Consider the following 17,022-nt stretch of genomic DNA (forward strand, 5'->3'; position numbering starts at 1 on the left):
ATTTTTTGTGCTTTTGTTTTTTTTTGGGTGTGCTTTTATTTTATTTTTTTTTTAAATGTCAAACCAGAAGTGTCAAATTTAGAGCTAGGGATATCCAGTGCTGGGCAGCGCAAAGGGCTGTCATTTAACATTGTCAAAAGGGCAGTAACTTGCAGGCAGCGTGATGGGACACACCTTATAACACTAGAGACACCCTATCTTTGGGGTCTTTCTTTCAATTTTCTAGGAGAGATGTACCTTGGTGGGCAGGAACATTTCTACCTGGAAACTCACTGTACTTTGGCTGTGCCAAAGGGGGAAGATGGTGAGATGGAACTCTTTGTGTCGACCCAAAACCCAACAAAGACACAGGTACTGTTTCACTGAGCTGCCTACCTAAAAGGCATTTGTTTCTCAATTTCAGATTAGTTAATTGCTCGTTTTACAGTTGGCCTTATCTGAGCTTGAATAAAATGACGTATTGAAAGAGAGGTGATGTAAACACTGACTACATGTGCATCAACGCTGTCATCTTGTGAGATGGACTACTGGCACTACAGGGTGTCTTTGGCCTGTTTAATGACTCACCAAGACTGTCCAAAGGTCTCACAATAGAGCAAGGAGAATGGACAGAGTGGTATGGACATCAAACCCTGTGATAAATAAAACCTACATCTTAGTAAGCTCATGTCAGTCTCTTCCTGAATCTGGTGCTGTCTGCTGAGACACATTGTGCCTTCTCACCCAAGAGATTAAATACGGGGCTTACTGGTTCCAATTGCATGAAATCCAATTGCAGGGCAATAGGAGTATTTGCACTGTTGCAGCGGTTGTGGAAAGGTGCTGTGTTGGTATCTAGTTCTTAACACCAGCTCAGCTCTGTACATGTTCTGCTGTTCTGTTTTTCTTTAGGAGTTTACTGCTAATGCATTGGGAGTCCCTTCAAATCGGATTGTGGTTCGAGTTAAAAGAATGGGAGGAGGATTTGGAGGAAAAGAGACTAGAAATACTGTTTTGACAACTGCAGTGGCTGTTGCAGCCTTCAAGTAAGTTTGGATGTGGGGAACAGGGCTTTTTCCTTTCAAACTGTCCCACTCTGCCGCTTTCTGGAGCACCATTTGCACTGGAGTGCTTTCAAGACTATTCAAGTCTTGTTACTATACATCTTCTAGCAAGCCTGGGATTTCCCAAAGGAGTTATCTGATGTGCTTTTAACTGGTAGGAGGAATTGAACCTTCTCAGAGGATCTAAGCTAATGTGGGAATGTCAACTTTTAACAGGAAAGGAGGGGAAAAATCCTTACTCTGCTGTTCCTTTGGTGCTCTCTGAAAACTCTTGTATCTCAGATTATCTTCCTCTTGCTTTCATTTCATCCCAAACCCTTTCAAAGTCCAGAACTAGCTGTGCTTGTTGTTTTGTGTAAGAGAGATATGAGAGTCTCTTGCTCAAATCTCTACTACTCCAGTCTTGCACCACTGTTTCTCTGCTATTCTGCAATTCTCTTTGAATTTTTCCCTAGGCAGGGGGGCAGGCCACTTAACAGCAACTCACACTTTTCAACCCCCTAAAAGCTCAGCAAATAACCTGGACTATAACCATTTGTGAAGCATACATTGGAAATGTGCTTCTGATTCCTCGAGTTTTGATATGGGCTCATCTTTCATTGCACAAGTTTCTTTGGTTGTAAGTGAACATGGCCTCTGAGATGACATTTATGCATTGCGTGCCCATGTATGCAAGGATGCGTCCTGCAGGCAATGCTGGATAGAGCTTGTGACACAATACCAGTTTGATAAAATACCTTTGGAAGAGAACAAAATGAAGCTTCTATATTTAAGTCAGCTTTATTTTTTCCCTCCTGAGCAAATGACTTGCTTTCCCTAATCAATCAGTGCAATTTTTTTTTCTTTCCTTTATCTCTGCCAGCCAAACCACTGTTTTATATCCCAAAGGTCATGAAACAGTGTCTATGGCATTCTCTTGATATTTTTGCAACCTGAAGAGAGGCACTGGGAAGGCAGAACTGTTCGAAAATTAAGAGCGATGACTCCTTTCCTCCTTGTTTTCCTCCTTGAATACCAAATAAGCAAATAGAAAACAAGGTCAAGTTGAAGGTTAGTTAGTATTTAGCATTATTATATAATTCATATGGCGCTCTCTCTTGCAAAGCTAAGAGAGCACCCTGAGAAATAGTCTGGAAAACAGTGATTGCTCATTTATTTTCATCTGTCTCTGTAAGAAACTACCCTGCTTTTTAATATAAGAGTCTCCACAAGAGTTTTCACGCACAGGTCCCAACTTCTAAGATCTTAACTTTTTTTAACTCAATCTCACCATTTTCTTAAGAGGAAGATATATAAACCAAGCGGCTTACCCCAAACTCCTCATTGCCACTCCAGAATGACAGTGCTCACCAGAAAGAGGAGACTCTTGCTCTGTGTGAACTAGATTGTGCATTTCAGGCTTTGACTGATAAATATATCCTTTAACAGAACTGGCCGCCCCGTAAGGTGCATGCTGGATCGAGATGAGGACATGCTGATAAGCGGTGGGAGACATCCTTTCCTGGGGAGGTACAAGGTATGCATACATGTGAAATGAACACAGGTCATCTCGGTGGTGTCACCTGAAACATTGGAGAATAGCAAGACACTGAAAAAACTGCTGCTCTGGTTGTTTCACTGCAGATCTCCCTTGCTGCAAAAGGATCAGGTCATCTGGGTTACAGCATTTTTCCTACTAAAGTCCTGCAGAAGTTCTTTTGGCTCAGATGGTTCCCTTGTGACCTCAGCATAAATACTTCCCCCTTCCTTGCAGACTTTGTCCCTGTTGACAATCACATTGCTCTTAGATGCTCCTCCATTTGTTTACAGTATCGTACTACTATTTGTTCTGTTGATTTGCTTTCCTCTCCAATCCCTATCCAACTTCTGCTTTTCAAAACAAAAACCTGTTAAGGAAGGTGTAGCTGTGACAAGTGTTTATTTTGGAAGAGTACCTGGATCCTTTATTGGAAAGCTTCCTCAGTGGCTGCCTATGCATGTCCTGTGCTGCAGTAAAGGGCAGTCAGCCTTTTGCCTGTATGAAGTTCATTCAGGTTTTTTTTGAGGAAACGTGAGACAGAACCTTTTGTAGAAAAACAATTACTGAGAAGTCTCTCTTGACAGGTTGGTTTCATGAAGAACGGGAGAGTCAAGAGTCTGGAGGTATCATACTACTGCAATGGGGGCAACTCTGCAGACCTCTCTTACGGTGTAAGTAAAATTTTCTGATGGTTAACTGGATGGAAGACAGTTCCCTGGGCAACATTTCCTCTGACTTCAGAGACTTCTTGTCTACAGCATTGCTTACACATCTTACTCTCTGGAGTGACTGAAAACAGACCTTGATGGGGTTTTGATGCTTCTACAACTACTCTACAAGCCAACTGACCTGCCTTGGCATGTGCCACATAATTCTGTGTGATGCTGTAATAACTTGGATTAGCTAAAAGGGTCAAGAAAGTTTGGTTTGAGTTACAGAAGGCTGTGATGAGAAACTTATTGCACAGTGCAAGATGACTGATACTTTCGAGGAAAGGTGTTTCCTTGGAATAAAGCGGATTAGGGCAGACTGCCTAAATCAACAAGCTTGTTAAGGATTGGCTAAACTTGTCCTTAGTGCTTGTGAATCCAATGTCAAGAATGGGTCTGGGTTCTGTGTTTGTATCCAAGAATTTTTGTGCTGATGAGTAAACAATCTCTCCTTTTCTGTCCTGGGAGTGACCAACCCAATAGCCCAGTGTCAGTCATGTTTTTTCTTGCTGCGTTTCTCTAGTCCACTGAGTCGTTGACAATTGCCTGTAAAAATTCATCTGTTTCAGTAGGAAAGAACTGCAAGAGCTCTCTACCAGAGCCACATTTGATGCTAGCAATGTGGTTGGTTCCAAGTAGAGCAGAATGACCCGCAAATGTCTTTGCTTAAAGTAAGGGCCTGGTTGAGAGTACATCTGTGTGAATTGTCTTTTTGACTGTGTCTCAGTCAGGGGCCTGGAAAGCTCTTCATGTTGAAATAAGGATGGGATGTGCACCATCTCCTCTCTGTGTTGCTGCTGAAAGGGAAACCTGGGAATACAGGACAGAGAGAGCTGACCCTTTCCCAGTTTGGACAGCTAGTGAACAAATACCTCAAATGTTGCAGCTTAGATGTAGCTATTAAAACAATCTTTATTTCATATAATTGCCCTTACTGCTATAGCCCAGCTGCTGAGTCACTTGATATCAGCAAGACTTCTTTTCCAGTAACAGATTACTCAGTAGAATTAAAAGAAGATTCTGGCTCTTCCAGGCAGGTAATGGCATTTAGTAGAAGTTTGACTCAGCATGAGCCCAGGACCAGCAAAGAACTTTGAAGCTCAATCTGTCCCAGGGTCATAAGTGTCAACAGAGAAGTGTGCCTATTGTCCTGTCCTTCAGGAGGATACTACCTGACACTCCATTGCAAATAGCTGTTCCTCAGTGCTCATCCAGCTGTTTTGACTGCAGAACTGCAGGGTACAAGAGAAAGTGCTGGTTGTTGTAAATTAGCTTCAGAGCTTTCCAGCCTAGCTTCAGCAGCTTTTGAAAAGTTCGACACATGATTCATGTAAAATGTGTCCACCTCTATTCATTCTCTTCACCAGGTTCTGGACAGAGCCCTGTTACATTTGGATAACGCCTACAACATCCCCAATGTCAGCAGCGTGGGCATTATTTGCAAGACCAACTTGCCTTCCAACACAGCTTTCCGTGGCTTTGGAGGGCCCCAAGGAATGATGATTGCTGAGTGCTGGATGAGCGACCTTGCTCGGAAGTGTGGCCTGCCACCCGAGGAGGTACAGATCCACTGACCTGTTTCAGGGCTGTGCTGCCTTTAAACAAGCTCTGAGAACTGGACACAACCACAAATTGTAGAATTATTAAGGTTGGAAAAGATCATGAAGTCCAACTGTCAGCACAACACCACCAAGACCACTAAACCATGTCCCAAAATGCCATGTCTACATGTGTATAAGAGCTTTTGCTTTATTTTTGCTAAGCCCTGAGCAGGATCTCAAGCTTTCTGTAGGACAGCCACATTATAGCATGGGTTATCCTCTGCTTCATTAAATTCCTTCAGTAGCTTCAATTGCGTAACACCTGCATTAAGGCTAGATATTCATAAAAGGAGGCCAAAGGTATACAAGGTACCTTAATCTCACTAACAATGTGCTTAAGTTCCAATCTCTCTTGAAATTTCCCAGCTTTAATCTCTTAGTCCCCATTTTCCTGTAAACAGATATATGTCTGTTAATTCTGTTGCTCTGTAGAGTGAGCAGAGGAGTAAAACTAGGAACCAACGTGCTTTTGATGTCATACATCATACATCTGAAGCATTAAACTTGTCATGTCCTTTATATGTCTCTTTGGGAAGGTGCGGAAACTCAATCTTTATAATGAAGGAGACTTGACTCATTTTAACCAAAAGCTGGAGGGATTTACTCTACGAAGATGCTGGGATGAATGTTTGTCAAGCTCTAGCTATCATGCCAGGAAGAAACTAATTGAAGAATTCAACAAGTAGGTGTTCTGGAGCTGTCCTGTTACTGAGTGCACCTGCTGCCTGCTAACTTCTGAAGTTCTCTTAGCAACTTGAGTGATGTGAAGTCAGACCTTATAACTGCCTTCTGAAAATCTCTCTTTGAAATTCCTTCATGCTTACTGAGGGAAGAAATGTCTACCAGTGACCTGGTAGCTTATATAAGGCAGGAATCAGGCCTAGCATGGCATGATTTGGTAAGAGGAATGTAGCAAAGGAGGGAGGGTCTGCTAAGTCCAGCTAGGCTTTTCAAATGGCTATCAGAGTGATTTACTTAGGCTTTCCACTACCTTATAGTCTTTTTCAGTTGGCTTGTATATACAATTGAATAGTGCGGGCAATTGCTTCTATAACGCCTCAGGGAGCATTTTCAGTTTGTATTTCTTCTTCTCAAGGCTTGTAAACAAGGCCAACCTTTCATAAAAATTCCTAATTAACTCAGTCTATATTGCACGCAGGTATTTCTTTCTTGGTTTGATACCTAAGCTGTCTGAGGGAAGCATAGTACTGAGTTGTGATGAAAGCCTCATGAGTATACAAGTGATGTTCTTTCCTTGCAGGCAAAATCGCTGGAAGAAGAGAGGAATGTGCATCATTCCTACCAAATTTGGCATCAGTTTCACTATCCCGTTTCTGAACCAGGTCTGTGTCTTTTCAGTAGAGAAGCTAGAGTTATTCTGCCTCCACTAGGCCATTCTCCATTTGCACCAAACTGGAGCTTTCTGGAGAAGCAGTAAATTGGTTAAGAAAGAACACAGGTTTTTCAAACCAAAATGAGCAACACAGCAGTTACCAATTTATACTGTCCAAAAGACACCACAATGCAGCTATGTTTCAATGGTATTGTGTTCCCTGTTCGACCTGATTGACGGACTGTCAGTGATGTTAGTGAGTTCAGGCATAGGATCCATCTCTGTTTCACAGGGGCAGATTTGAGTTGCTGTACGTGCTTTCTGAGCTGAAAATACTGACTGAGGTTTGCTGTATCATTGGAACTTCTAGTGAGTTGGTGAGACTAAAGCAAACTCACCTCAGCTGGAAACTAGTGGCTTTAGTTACACTGAAGAACACTGGTCTAGTTCCAAATTAATTCTCTCTGCTAAAATCTGCTAAGTACTTCACTATTTCTTTTATGATGACTCTTGGATTAATGTTCCCTTTTATAGGCTGGAGCTCTGGTCCATGTGTATACAGATGGCTCTGTATTACTTACACATGGCGGGACTGAGATGGGTCAAGGGCTTCACACCAAAATGATTCAGGTAATAATGAGTTTGGACAGAATGAGACATCTTTTCAGGAAAATTACACTCACTGTTGCCTTAGACAGCTTGACACTTCCTCTCTGTGTGCCTGTGTAGGGTAACAAATCATCACTAATCCCTCTTAATTGTTTTAGCAGCAGTGCTAGATTTCTACAGTATTATCACAATTAAGTATGAGAGTTAGAATCTTCATCATCTTAACTCTTGTTATGTAGATATGCAGGTTATGCTTACAATCTGGCTTCTCTGGCAATTTCATTTCATCATATATGCATTTTACATGCATTTTATAAAAGAATTAATCCTATATTGCAAACATATTAATCTGTATATGCTAACGCCTTTATAGTTAAAAAGGCCTAAGGGAGCAATATTGCTTTGGCAAGGAAATGAAAGGGAAAAGTAATAGGGCTCTTTATCCTCTGATTCTCATAATTGTTGAGAGAAGAATTTAGTCTCACAATAGGGAAGTGAACGTCTGTCATTGTGGCAAAAGTGTATATGTACGTCACGCACATTCAGCCTGTGAAGAGCAACCTTAGTAACGTTCTGGCTAGCTCTCAGTGACTGAATCAACTGAGTCTTCAAGAAAAAAGAAATTTAGAATGGGAGAGTGTAGTGGTTGCACAATGTGGATCCTAGCAGTGTAAGCAATGAATGATAATGGTCATGTATGAGAAGAGCTGCTTACCAATTGTTTACCTTTGCTCTGCAGGTTGCTAGCAGGTCACTGGGAATCCCCACCTCCAAAATTCACATCAGTGAGACCAGCACAAACACTGTCCCAAACACCTCCCCAACAGCTGCATCTGTCAGTTCGGACATCAATGGAATGGCCGTCCACGTATGGAAACTGAGTTACTTAAACTAGTTGGTTACAAGCTAGAACTCTGGGATGTGAGAAGTTGATGCATATTTATCTATTGCTTAAGGAAAACATAACCATCAAAAGGCAACACACTATGGATAACCTCATAAATCATAACTTCCTTGCCTGCTGTAACTACTGGTGGTGTCGGATGATGAGTGACTGCATGTTTTTTTCAAGTTGTTTGAAACTAGGTCCTTTTGTAGTCCTAAAATGGTTCGTGATTACTCAAAATGCACAGACACAAAACATCTAAATAACTAGCTTTTTAGTCATTAATGCAGCCTTATCTACAACAACTATATTGTGCTGCAAATATTAATAGCAGATGGTTTGTGGGCTGTGCTCCAGAGCCAAAGTTCTCCATAAGTTGATACACTCGGAGCAAACATCCTTCTCTAGCAACGGATAGTCACGAGTGTCTCTGACACAGTAGAGTTACCAATGCTTTTGTTTGCAGGGTATGCGATTTTTTTTCCCATTGAGTATGTTACTATAGACCATTCTCAGGTTTAAAGAGAAGGGCAAATGTAACCTGTAAAGTAGACTCATCAGGCTGTTTTTATTCTCTGCACAGCTTGTCTGAGTAGGTTGAATTTTGGCAAGAATGAGATTTTTGTTCGGTGTTATAGAATCATCTTAGCTAGATATGCTAAGATGTCCGCTGTGACTTGGTACAGATAAAGTTTCTGTATAAATGGGTGGACTTCTGATAGTTTATGTGATGTCTGGAAAGTTCTGTGCTGTATCTGGGATTCCCTTCTGCAATTAGCACAGCCAATGCACTTTAAAATCCGTTTCAGTCAAGGTTTATTCCTATATAGCAAGACATCTGTTGGTGAACTTCGTTCCTTTTTACGATATGCTGAAGTCCTAAAGGCAATATTGATTTAAGCAGAAGGTTCTTTGGAACTTTTATAGGGCTCTTAATACTATAAGCTGACTTTTCAAATCTTAAAACACTGCTTCTCTCTCCCTTTGTTTCTAGAATGCATGTCAGACTATCTTAAAAAGACTTGAGCCCATCAAACAGTCTAATCCCAAAGGATCCTGGGAAGACTGGGTAAGCTGTTTGTTATCTGTCGTGAGGCATCTGGCCATTGTCAGAGATTGCTTTAATTGGCAAATCCTGTGTGCAGGTCTATCTTTCAGGCCTTCTGCACCTTGCTAGCAGAGATTTGAGCCAAGACAGTGAAACAGAAACCTGGCAAGGGAAGTAGCCAAAACTTGCAAGAAGCCATCCCTAAAACATCAGTTATGACTTTAATACTGAAATTTTTCCTGAGGCGTGCCTGTGACAAACTGGATCAAATAAAAGTCTTGAGTGGTTACGTGTATCTTTCTAGTCAGGCTACAGCCTTGGGCAGGAAGAAACTCAATTTGTAGTGAAGGGATTCTGTGAGAAAGATGACTCTTTGTTGAGAGCTGCCATCCACCTCCTGCAGTGCTCCTTGTATCTCGATAGTAAGAGATTGGTGCTGTAAGGTGCCCAGGCCATTTTCAGATCCAAGCTCTTCTTTTCATGGGAGGAGCTTTGACTTTGTGATTTGGAAGTCAGGATAGGATTTCCCCCGGCCTCACTGTAGCCAAGATGACCATCAGTTTAACCTTCGTCTCTGACCTTGAACGTCTAACCTGTACCTGAGAGCCAGACAAACACGAGCAAGTCCTATCCCTCTTGTCAGTGGGCAAGTTCTACTCTTGGTAGGTGCTGACGGGGCTATCTGGGGAAGCAGCTGTGCCATGATGTTTCCCTTGGCACTGCTGGTGCCAGGTAGCAACAGCTGTCTGTCACTGGACACCTTCTATTCATGCTCTCCTGGAAACGTGTTTTGGGTAGCTATTTTGCAGGGATTGTTTGGACAATTGCTGTTTTCAAACTCTTGTTCACTTGTTTCCAGATTAAAGCTGCTTATGTGAACTGTGTTAGCCTGTCAGCCACAGGATTTTACAGGTGAGTGAATATTCACACCACAGAGGCACAGCTCTTATTTGATCGCATCCCCAGAAATTCTAGGAGGATTTACAGCCCTTATACCCCTGCCACTGCTCTAACTTAGGGCTGCATTCCTTTTCCTACACAGAGATGTTAAGCTGAGGTTAACAGTCTCCTGGCTGGGGAGAACCGGTTCCTGATGGAGCACAGCTCTTGGGGCCAAGTTCAGCTCTCACGTAAATCTGAAGTAGATGTAACTTCACTGTAGCTGACCTAGGTCTGAGGAGGCATAAATGAAACCAGAGCTTTGCCTGGGGCTCTCCTCTGTATCAACCTCGTGATCTAGTGCTGCACTAGAACTGTCATGTAGGGACAAAGGGGGCAGGGGTTGCCCTTGAGGACAGATTGATTTACAGCAACTGGCTGGAGTAGAATCCCCTCTGTTGTGGCATGAGCAGATACCAGTGCTATCAATTTCATTATGCCACTTTCAACTCTTACTTGGTCCTGTGCAGTTCTGAAATGAGGCCCTTTCCTTAGTCAGCTTCACTGCTGGAGGAAAACAGAGATCCATCATCTTTGAGGCAAAGGGTTTGACATAAAAAACTAAACACAGAGGTGAGAAGAGCCTGTTTAGGACTAAAATACAGTATGAGCTCATTTCTGTTGCAGCTCTGAAATTTGTTTTTCTCTCAACTGAGTGACTGTCATTATTTTAATAAACCAGTTTTAGGATAAAGTATAAGTAGCCAGATACAAATGTTTGCCATGCACTGTGCTTAAAATCAGTTCTTGGCTTAATCCAGGTTCTGGTTCAACTTGACTATGCTCTGAAATTTGACGACCCACAAGAAATGTTCAGCTGCACTTTAAAAGCAAAAGATTTGCTACTGGATCAGTGGGAATGAGTTTATAATAGTTATCACAAGCCCTGAGATTCATGGGAAAATGAAGATGGCTAAAATAATTTGACAGTTTCAGTTAGATTCTGGAATGCAGAGCAACTTCCACAGATTTGTCTTTATAGTTGTTTACACTTTTAATTTCTGTGTGAGCTTGACAGAAGGCATGAAAAAAAAGTGAGTAAGTATTTCAATAAGTTGCAACATGTTTCTATCCGTTTTGACTGTTCATGGAATGAAATGTGGTTTTGTTTTTCTTCATATCAAGAATTCCTGACCTTGGCTACGACTTTGAAAAGAATGAAGGGAAACCATTCTGCTACTTCAGTTATGGCGTTGCTTGCTCTGAGGTTGAGATAGATTGCCTGACAGGTGATCACAAGGTGAGGGGGTCAGCAGTGAAATAGCCCTCTGTGTTTAGGTGAAGGAAACATTCACAGGGAGTTAGAACAAACACTGGGTGTTAGCGTGTTCCTGGCTCTGTCATTGGTCCGGTGTGACCTTCAGTAAATTTCTTAACTCCTCTGTTCCACAGCACAACAAGCTGTAAAGCATAATAAAATGATAATTATCTGCCCTGTGGGGATATTAGGAGGCTTAATGAACGATTGCAAATGTTATTGGATTTGCTTAAGTAAGAGATATCGGGATTGTGTTAGCACAAAAGAACAGAAACATACTGGAACTGAGTTAATCATTAAAAATAACACTGAAGACATTTAGAAAGAAAGAAAAAAATAATCGTCAGAATGTGACCTAGTTGGTTAAGCTGAGGTACAGAGCACTGATGCTAGGAACTTGGAACTAATATAAATTGGGCCCATTGGATCTCTGTGAAAAACTGCAGTGACTTCCGTTGGTTTGCTTTAGGGATGAACTCAGAGTAAAAGCCAGTATGAAGAGTTGAGCTGAGATAGAAATTTTTTTTTTTTTTTTTTTTAACGCTTGGCAGGTGTGAGTAGTAGGTGGGTGCATTACTCCTCCTGGTACAAGACCATGGTGTGCCAGTTTCAATGTTCTGTGCTGATCTATTCTTCACTTCTGCCTTTTAGAACATTCGCACAGATATTGTTATGGATGTTGGTACCAGTCTGAATCCAGCTATAGATATAGGACAGGTAAGTGAAGTAGTGTTGCTATTTTCACTGTAAAGTGACCATACTGCTCTCAGGCTTTTCTAGATGAGATATTATCCCTCTCCAGGTCATGTCTTTGCAAATGGAGCATTTTAAACTTGGATATTCAGTGAGGCATTTTAGGCTAGCTGTGAAAAGCAGTTTGACCTACACTCACCTGTGTGACAGGCATAGAATTATGTAAGGAAATATCCTATCACTTTTTTATTTTCCCGTGGATATTAAGACTACAGGATGTTCTCTGGTTGCTACCACACTGATGCTTTTCATCATCTGCCTTGCCTAAGGAATGATCTGGATAATATGTAGGAATAACTTCATCCTAGGCTTAGTTTCTGCAATGTGACATGTGAGACCAAATCTCACACCTGATTTTTTTTGACACTCCTCTCTGTCAATATCAAGCCCCATTTAATTCAGTGAAAATTCTTCTGTGAATAAAGAGTTAGGGTGATAGATTCTGTGCTCCAGCTGCTGCTGTGTAGGGATCTCAACAGGAATTTGGACTGGTCACTTAGCTTTCAAATTCCTTGGGTAGGAACAAGCTTACTTCCATATTTTGTGCAGTAATTGTCACATTGATACCTCTCAGCAAATAAAGGTAATAAACACAAAGTTGTCTGATATACCGAGAGATGAACTGTTAGATGTTCACACATGCTCATCTAGCCATCTTATCTCCCTTGCTGACTCTCTATATTGATATAGCGTAATTCCAGTGAAACTGCTACAGGATTTGGGGTTTACAGGAAAGCATGAGTTGCAGAGCTCTGCTGCACTTAAAATTAAACTTATTTGAAAGTGATATTTTTTTCAGAAAGAGACTTTTTTTTTTTTTTAATTGGCCAAGGGGAAAAGGAACCTCTGTCTTCACAGCCTGTCAGTTTGTGTCTGGGAGTAAAGAACTGAGATATACAGAGTCTGTCAGAGAGATTTCAATTACCTATGTCCTGCCACAAATTGCTTCAGAGAATCTGAGGGCACAGGAGAGAAAAGATGCTGTATGCCTGCAGGAACGCAAGGATGCAGGGCTGGATTAATAAATGTTTTTGTCAAATCTTTAGACTGGTCTGCCTGTCAGGTCTCTCTGTGCGGAAGCAGATCTTCTTCATGTAGAGTTGTTCAGGCACCTCCTCATCTCACAGCTGCCTCCCTTACTTAAGTTATTTTAATTTAATTTAATTAATTTTTAAAAATTTTCTCCTAAAATTTACAGTAGAAAAATTATGCAAAATAAGTCTTTAGTACTTTAATGGATATGGGAGTGTTTGCAGGTGACTATGCTCATGACCTGAGAATAAGCAGTACTTAGGAAAGCATTTATACTGAAATAGAAAGCATAAAATAGTTTGTTTTCATATGTATCATCTTCAGTCCTTTTAGTCTTCTTGTCCTTTGAACTATCAGTGAGTACAATTCATTCAGTGCTAATTTGTCTGTGAAGAAATCAGTATTTTCCCATTGATTTTTTTTCTCTTGCTTCATCAGAAAATTCCTGTCCTGTGTTTACAGCGTATCTGTTTGCATGTATTTGTAAATTGTTTCACCTACCAGGGAAACACAGCCACATCTGTATGGGAACACCAGAATTGTGCAAAAGTGACAAGCTGTGCTCAGCAGAAGGGACAAGGATTTAGAGATAAGAAGTGGGAAACTAGACAGGAGGGGAGGGCTGAAAACTGTGGTGGAAATCACTGCTGTTTGTTCTTGTGCAGGGAAGAGCAATGACAACAAAAAACATAACGTAATTTTGTTTGAATCTATTCGTAGATAGAAGGAGCATTTGTCCAAGGTCTCGGTCTCTTCACCATGGAGGAGCTGCGCTATTCTCCTGAAGGGAACTTGTACACTCGAGGGCCTGGGATGTACAAAATCCCAGCATTTGGAGACATCCCAACAGAATTCTACGTGTCACTTCTCCGTGACTGTCCAAACAGCAAGGCAGTTTATTCATCCAAGGTACACCTGCGAGATCTGCAGGCCTCTTACTGCTCTATAATTCTGTGAAACTGAGCGTAACAAATTAATGATGCATGTGCCTAAATAGTTAATCTTGTTATGCTGGCTTTATTCTGGGGTCAGGACGTTTTCCCATTCCTTACCAGAAATATGTATACTGCTTTTTTAAGTTAGGAAGAACTGAAATAGCCTTCACATTGCCACCCTGATTGTCCATTAGGGAGAACTGAAGAGGCTTTGCTCTGCCGGTTGTGCTCTAACAGAGGCTGACAGCCTCCCCTTGGGTGTCAGCTCCCTAGCTGCCCATCCCCGGCACCGGAGCCACCACTGCGAGTATCATTTCCAGCAGCGTCATTTCCCCAGATCTGTTATACCAAGATTTTGTGTCTGGGTTTTCATGTTTTGCTTTCTGTGCTGTTTCGCAGTGTTCATGTCACCCTTAAAGATGCGTTATTAATCCACATGTTCTTCAGCTGTTTCCATGGCAGTCAGCTCATCAGGACAGGTTGCCCTCTCCTGCCACTCCCAGGTTTTCTTGGGCTGTGCAGAGCAGGGCTGGATATACAGTATCAATGAATTTGCATTACTTATGGCTCAACAGAGCATTTGGAGAGGCCTCTCAGCATCCTTATCTGTATATGCCTGGCCTTCCTCTTTACAGTTTCCCATTTCCCCTCTGTCCACAGGAGCATCTTCATTAATGAGGAGAACTTTCTGGGTGGTTAGTGCTGATGACAGAATTAAGAAAAAAGGGTCTGGCATGGACCTCAGTATGAGATAATATGTGTGTAATTCCTGAGAGGGGCATTCAACTTCCAGTGATGGAGCATCATCCTTCCTGCCCAGACAGCTCACTGCTGCCTTATTCCCTTGCTGCAATTTTAGCACCATCCATAAGACTGTGGGAATGGATTAGTCCCTTTTTTTCCTTCACATCAGCCTTGCGGTGTCAGAAAGCTTGTGCTTTCCTACCATGTCTTCTTTAAGTGGCCTGGGGGTTGTTTTAGCTCAGTCTTTCCTCACTGATCACACCTGGCAGACTGGAGGCTGTTTGAGCTTCAATTTTTCCTCACTGATCACCTCTGGTAGACTGAAAGGCAAGGGGCTGTTTTGGCTTGGCCCTCCTCTCCTGATCACGTCTGTGAGATTGAGCTGTTACAAAGAAGGAACGAGGAATGCAAACAATTCCTGATTGTCACATAGGGCTTCCTCCTCTTGCTGTTAGCCTCAGTATTCTTTTCAGGGGCTGCAGCCTCACTCTTGCTTGTGCTCTGTCTAGGCTGTGGGAGAGCCACCACTGTTCCTGTCTGCCTCAGTGTTTTATGCCATTAAAGATGCCATCTATGCAGCGAGGAAGGAGTCTGGCGTGACTGAAGCATTCAGGCTGGACAGCCCTGCCACCCCAGAGAGGATCCGCAATGCTTGTGTGGACATCTTCACCAAAATGGTAACAGCTTCTGGTTTCATAGTCTGCTCCCCAGTCAGCCTACACCACTGGAGTGGGTGTGCTGGTTGTAGTGGCCCAGGTCTGGGATTAGGGCAAGATGTGGAGGCTGTGACTCTGCTTAAGCAGATGTTTTTTATTTTATGATTGCTGCCACCAAACGAGAGAGAGATCCACAGTCCAGCATTGCTAGGGCTCCCGTTGCGGGAAGGGCTGCCATAAAGTATCAATGAAATTGCAGTTCTTCCCTCCATCCTCCAAGTTCTGTGTGTCGAACAAAGGCACTGACTTGTCCTGATGCTCCTGGCTATCACCTCTTACGAGATCATCACCACTAACCTACCTTGCCGGTCTGCTCTGTGGTTTAGCAGTGTCCATCAGAGGGGGAAGGAGAGAAAAGTGTTGCTTGGAAATGGTCACTTCTCCTAAATGTTATGACCACAGGAGTCTCCTTAGAGGCTGTGGGCTTGATCTGAAGGAGTGTGGGAGTTAACCCCCTCTCTTTATGGGCTCCTCCTCTGTTACAGTTTTGTTGCAGGGCTGCGTCAGAGTGGATCCCTGCACAGAGTTCTCTATGACTCAAAAAAGGCAGCCTCTGTCCATGTGGCCATCCTCCAGGCTTCTGTCAGCTTGAACCCCACTGTGGTTAACAGCAAAACCTGGGTATCTTAGTCCTTCTCACCTAACACCTGCATCACAGTCTGGGGAGAAGGATGTGGAAACGGTTTTGAGAATTTGCACAAACTGTTGACCATCAGGCCTTCGGCTACAGCCGGGCACAGCCTCTAGCAGAAGTGCCATGACCCAGACATCTCTGTTTTGAAAGACTGGGACATGAACTCAGATATTCAATACTACAAAGTCGCCCACATCTAAGGGAGCATGGTGGGGTATGCCAAATCCAGACCAGGGCCATCATTTCTTGCTAACTTTTTTTTTTTTTTTCCCTTTTTACAGTGCCCTTCTGCTGAGCCAGGGACCTTTAAGCCATGGTGTGTGCGTGTGTGAAAGGGAATTTTGAGGAGCAAACTCTCCTCACGAAACTGAGCTTACACCAGAGGGTCCACAAGGCAGTAGAACTATAATGGAGAAAAAAAAAAAGTCGATGTTCATGTAGCTCATCCTCTGATTCACGGAGCTTTCACATTTAATTGTTCAATCATTGTTTCCTCTAGGAGAGGGAATTGCTGCCAGATTATAGTTCTGATGTAAATTCAAATGAAGAGTAAGTGGAAGGTCAAGTTATCCAGGTGTAATTGAAAAATCTCACAAGTTTCATTTAAAATTGCTGCAAGGATGGGAGACATGCTTATTACCGGCCAATGTGAAATGGCAGGGTGATTTTCTTTTTCTTTTTTTTTTTTTTCCTACTGTGGGGAAAAGATAGCTCACCTTGTGATGCTCTGCCAAGAAGGACTTAAATGCATTGAACTCAGACAAACAGTCCTCTAGCCGAGATGGGGAAAGGCCTGAGAGGCACTGAGGGCTGAACCCTGTTGTGTCCCCTCTGTGCCCAAAGCCAGATATACACTAGAGAAAAGACGAGGAGGAGTTTTGATGTTAGCTGATGAAGATCGTCTTGCCTATGGTTGAAAAGTGGTTGAGAAGAAAGCTCTAAAATGTAACCAACAGCTGATTTATCCTAACTTAAATGACAATTGCTTTGTCTGCACTGGGGCTTTAAGTTCTTGGTTCACATGCTACCTTCTCTCCTCTGATTAAAGATAAAAACTAGAGACACCAAGAGGACTTCCAGCAAGATGCTGCTTCGTTTGACACAGCCTTTTCTCGCCCCACACCTCCACGTCTTTCCCCATCTTCTAAATAGCAAAGGACATCAGAGACCTTGAAGTAACCGAGGAAGTTACTCATCATTGTTCCCAAGGCAATTTATACCAGCCCAGGCAAGGAGGAGGACGGATACAGCGGGAACTTAGT

The 17,022-nt window shown here is 42.5% G+C and overlaps 1 protein-coding gene across 2 annotated transcripts in view; it reads left to right on the forward strand.

Annotated features, from left to right (window-relative positions):
- XDH (xanthine dehydrogenase) overlaps positions 1 to 16,385 on the forward strand; it is a 50,410-nt gene extending 34,025 nt beyond the window's left edge. For both annotated transcript variants that reach the window (XM_009877262.1, XM_009877261.1), the window contains 16 exons: positions 227 to 351; positions 892 to 1,025; positions 2,472 to 2,559; positions 3,147 to 3,233; positions 4,640 to 4,831; positions 5,410 to 5,555; positions 6,135 to 6,216; positions 6,741 to 6,836; positions 7,555 to 7,683; positions 8,696 to 8,770; positions 9,609 to 9,661; positions 10,814 to 10,928; positions 11,598 to 11,663; positions 13,452 to 13,640; positions 14,920 to 15,087; positions 16,042 to 16,385. In XM_009877262.1, the coding sequence (XP_009875564.1) occupies positions 227 to 351; positions 892 to 1,025; positions 2,472 to 2,559; positions 3,147 to 3,233; positions 4,640 to 4,831; positions 5,410 to 5,555; positions 6,135 to 6,216; positions 6,741 to 6,836; positions 7,555 to 7,683; positions 8,696 to 8,770; positions 9,609 to 9,661; positions 10,814 to 10,928; positions 11,598 to 11,663; positions 13,452 to 13,640; positions 14,920 to 15,087; positions 16,042 to 16,092 (1,796 nt within the window). In that variant the 3' untranslated portion in view covers positions 16,093 to 16,385. The remainder of the gene's footprint in view (positions 1 to 226; positions 352 to 891; positions 1,026 to 2,471; positions 2,560 to 3,146; positions 3,234 to 4,639; positions 4,832 to 5,409; positions 5,556 to 6,134; positions 6,217 to 6,740; positions 6,837 to 7,554; positions 7,684 to 8,695; positions 8,771 to 9,608; positions 9,662 to 10,813; positions 10,929 to 11,597; positions 11,664 to 13,451; positions 13,641 to 14,919; positions 15,088 to 16,041) is intronic.
- The last annotated feature ends 637 nt before the right edge of the window (positions 16,386 to 17,022 follow it).

Source organism: Apaloderma vittatum, unplaced genomic scaffold (assembly GCF_000703405.1).
Source record: "Apaloderma vittatum isolate BGI_N311 unplaced genomic scaffold, ASM70340v1 scaffold17979, whole genome shotgun sequence".
Lineage (NCBI taxonomy): Eukaryota > Metazoa > Chordata > Aves > Trogoniformes > Trogonidae > Apaloderma > Apaloderma vittatum.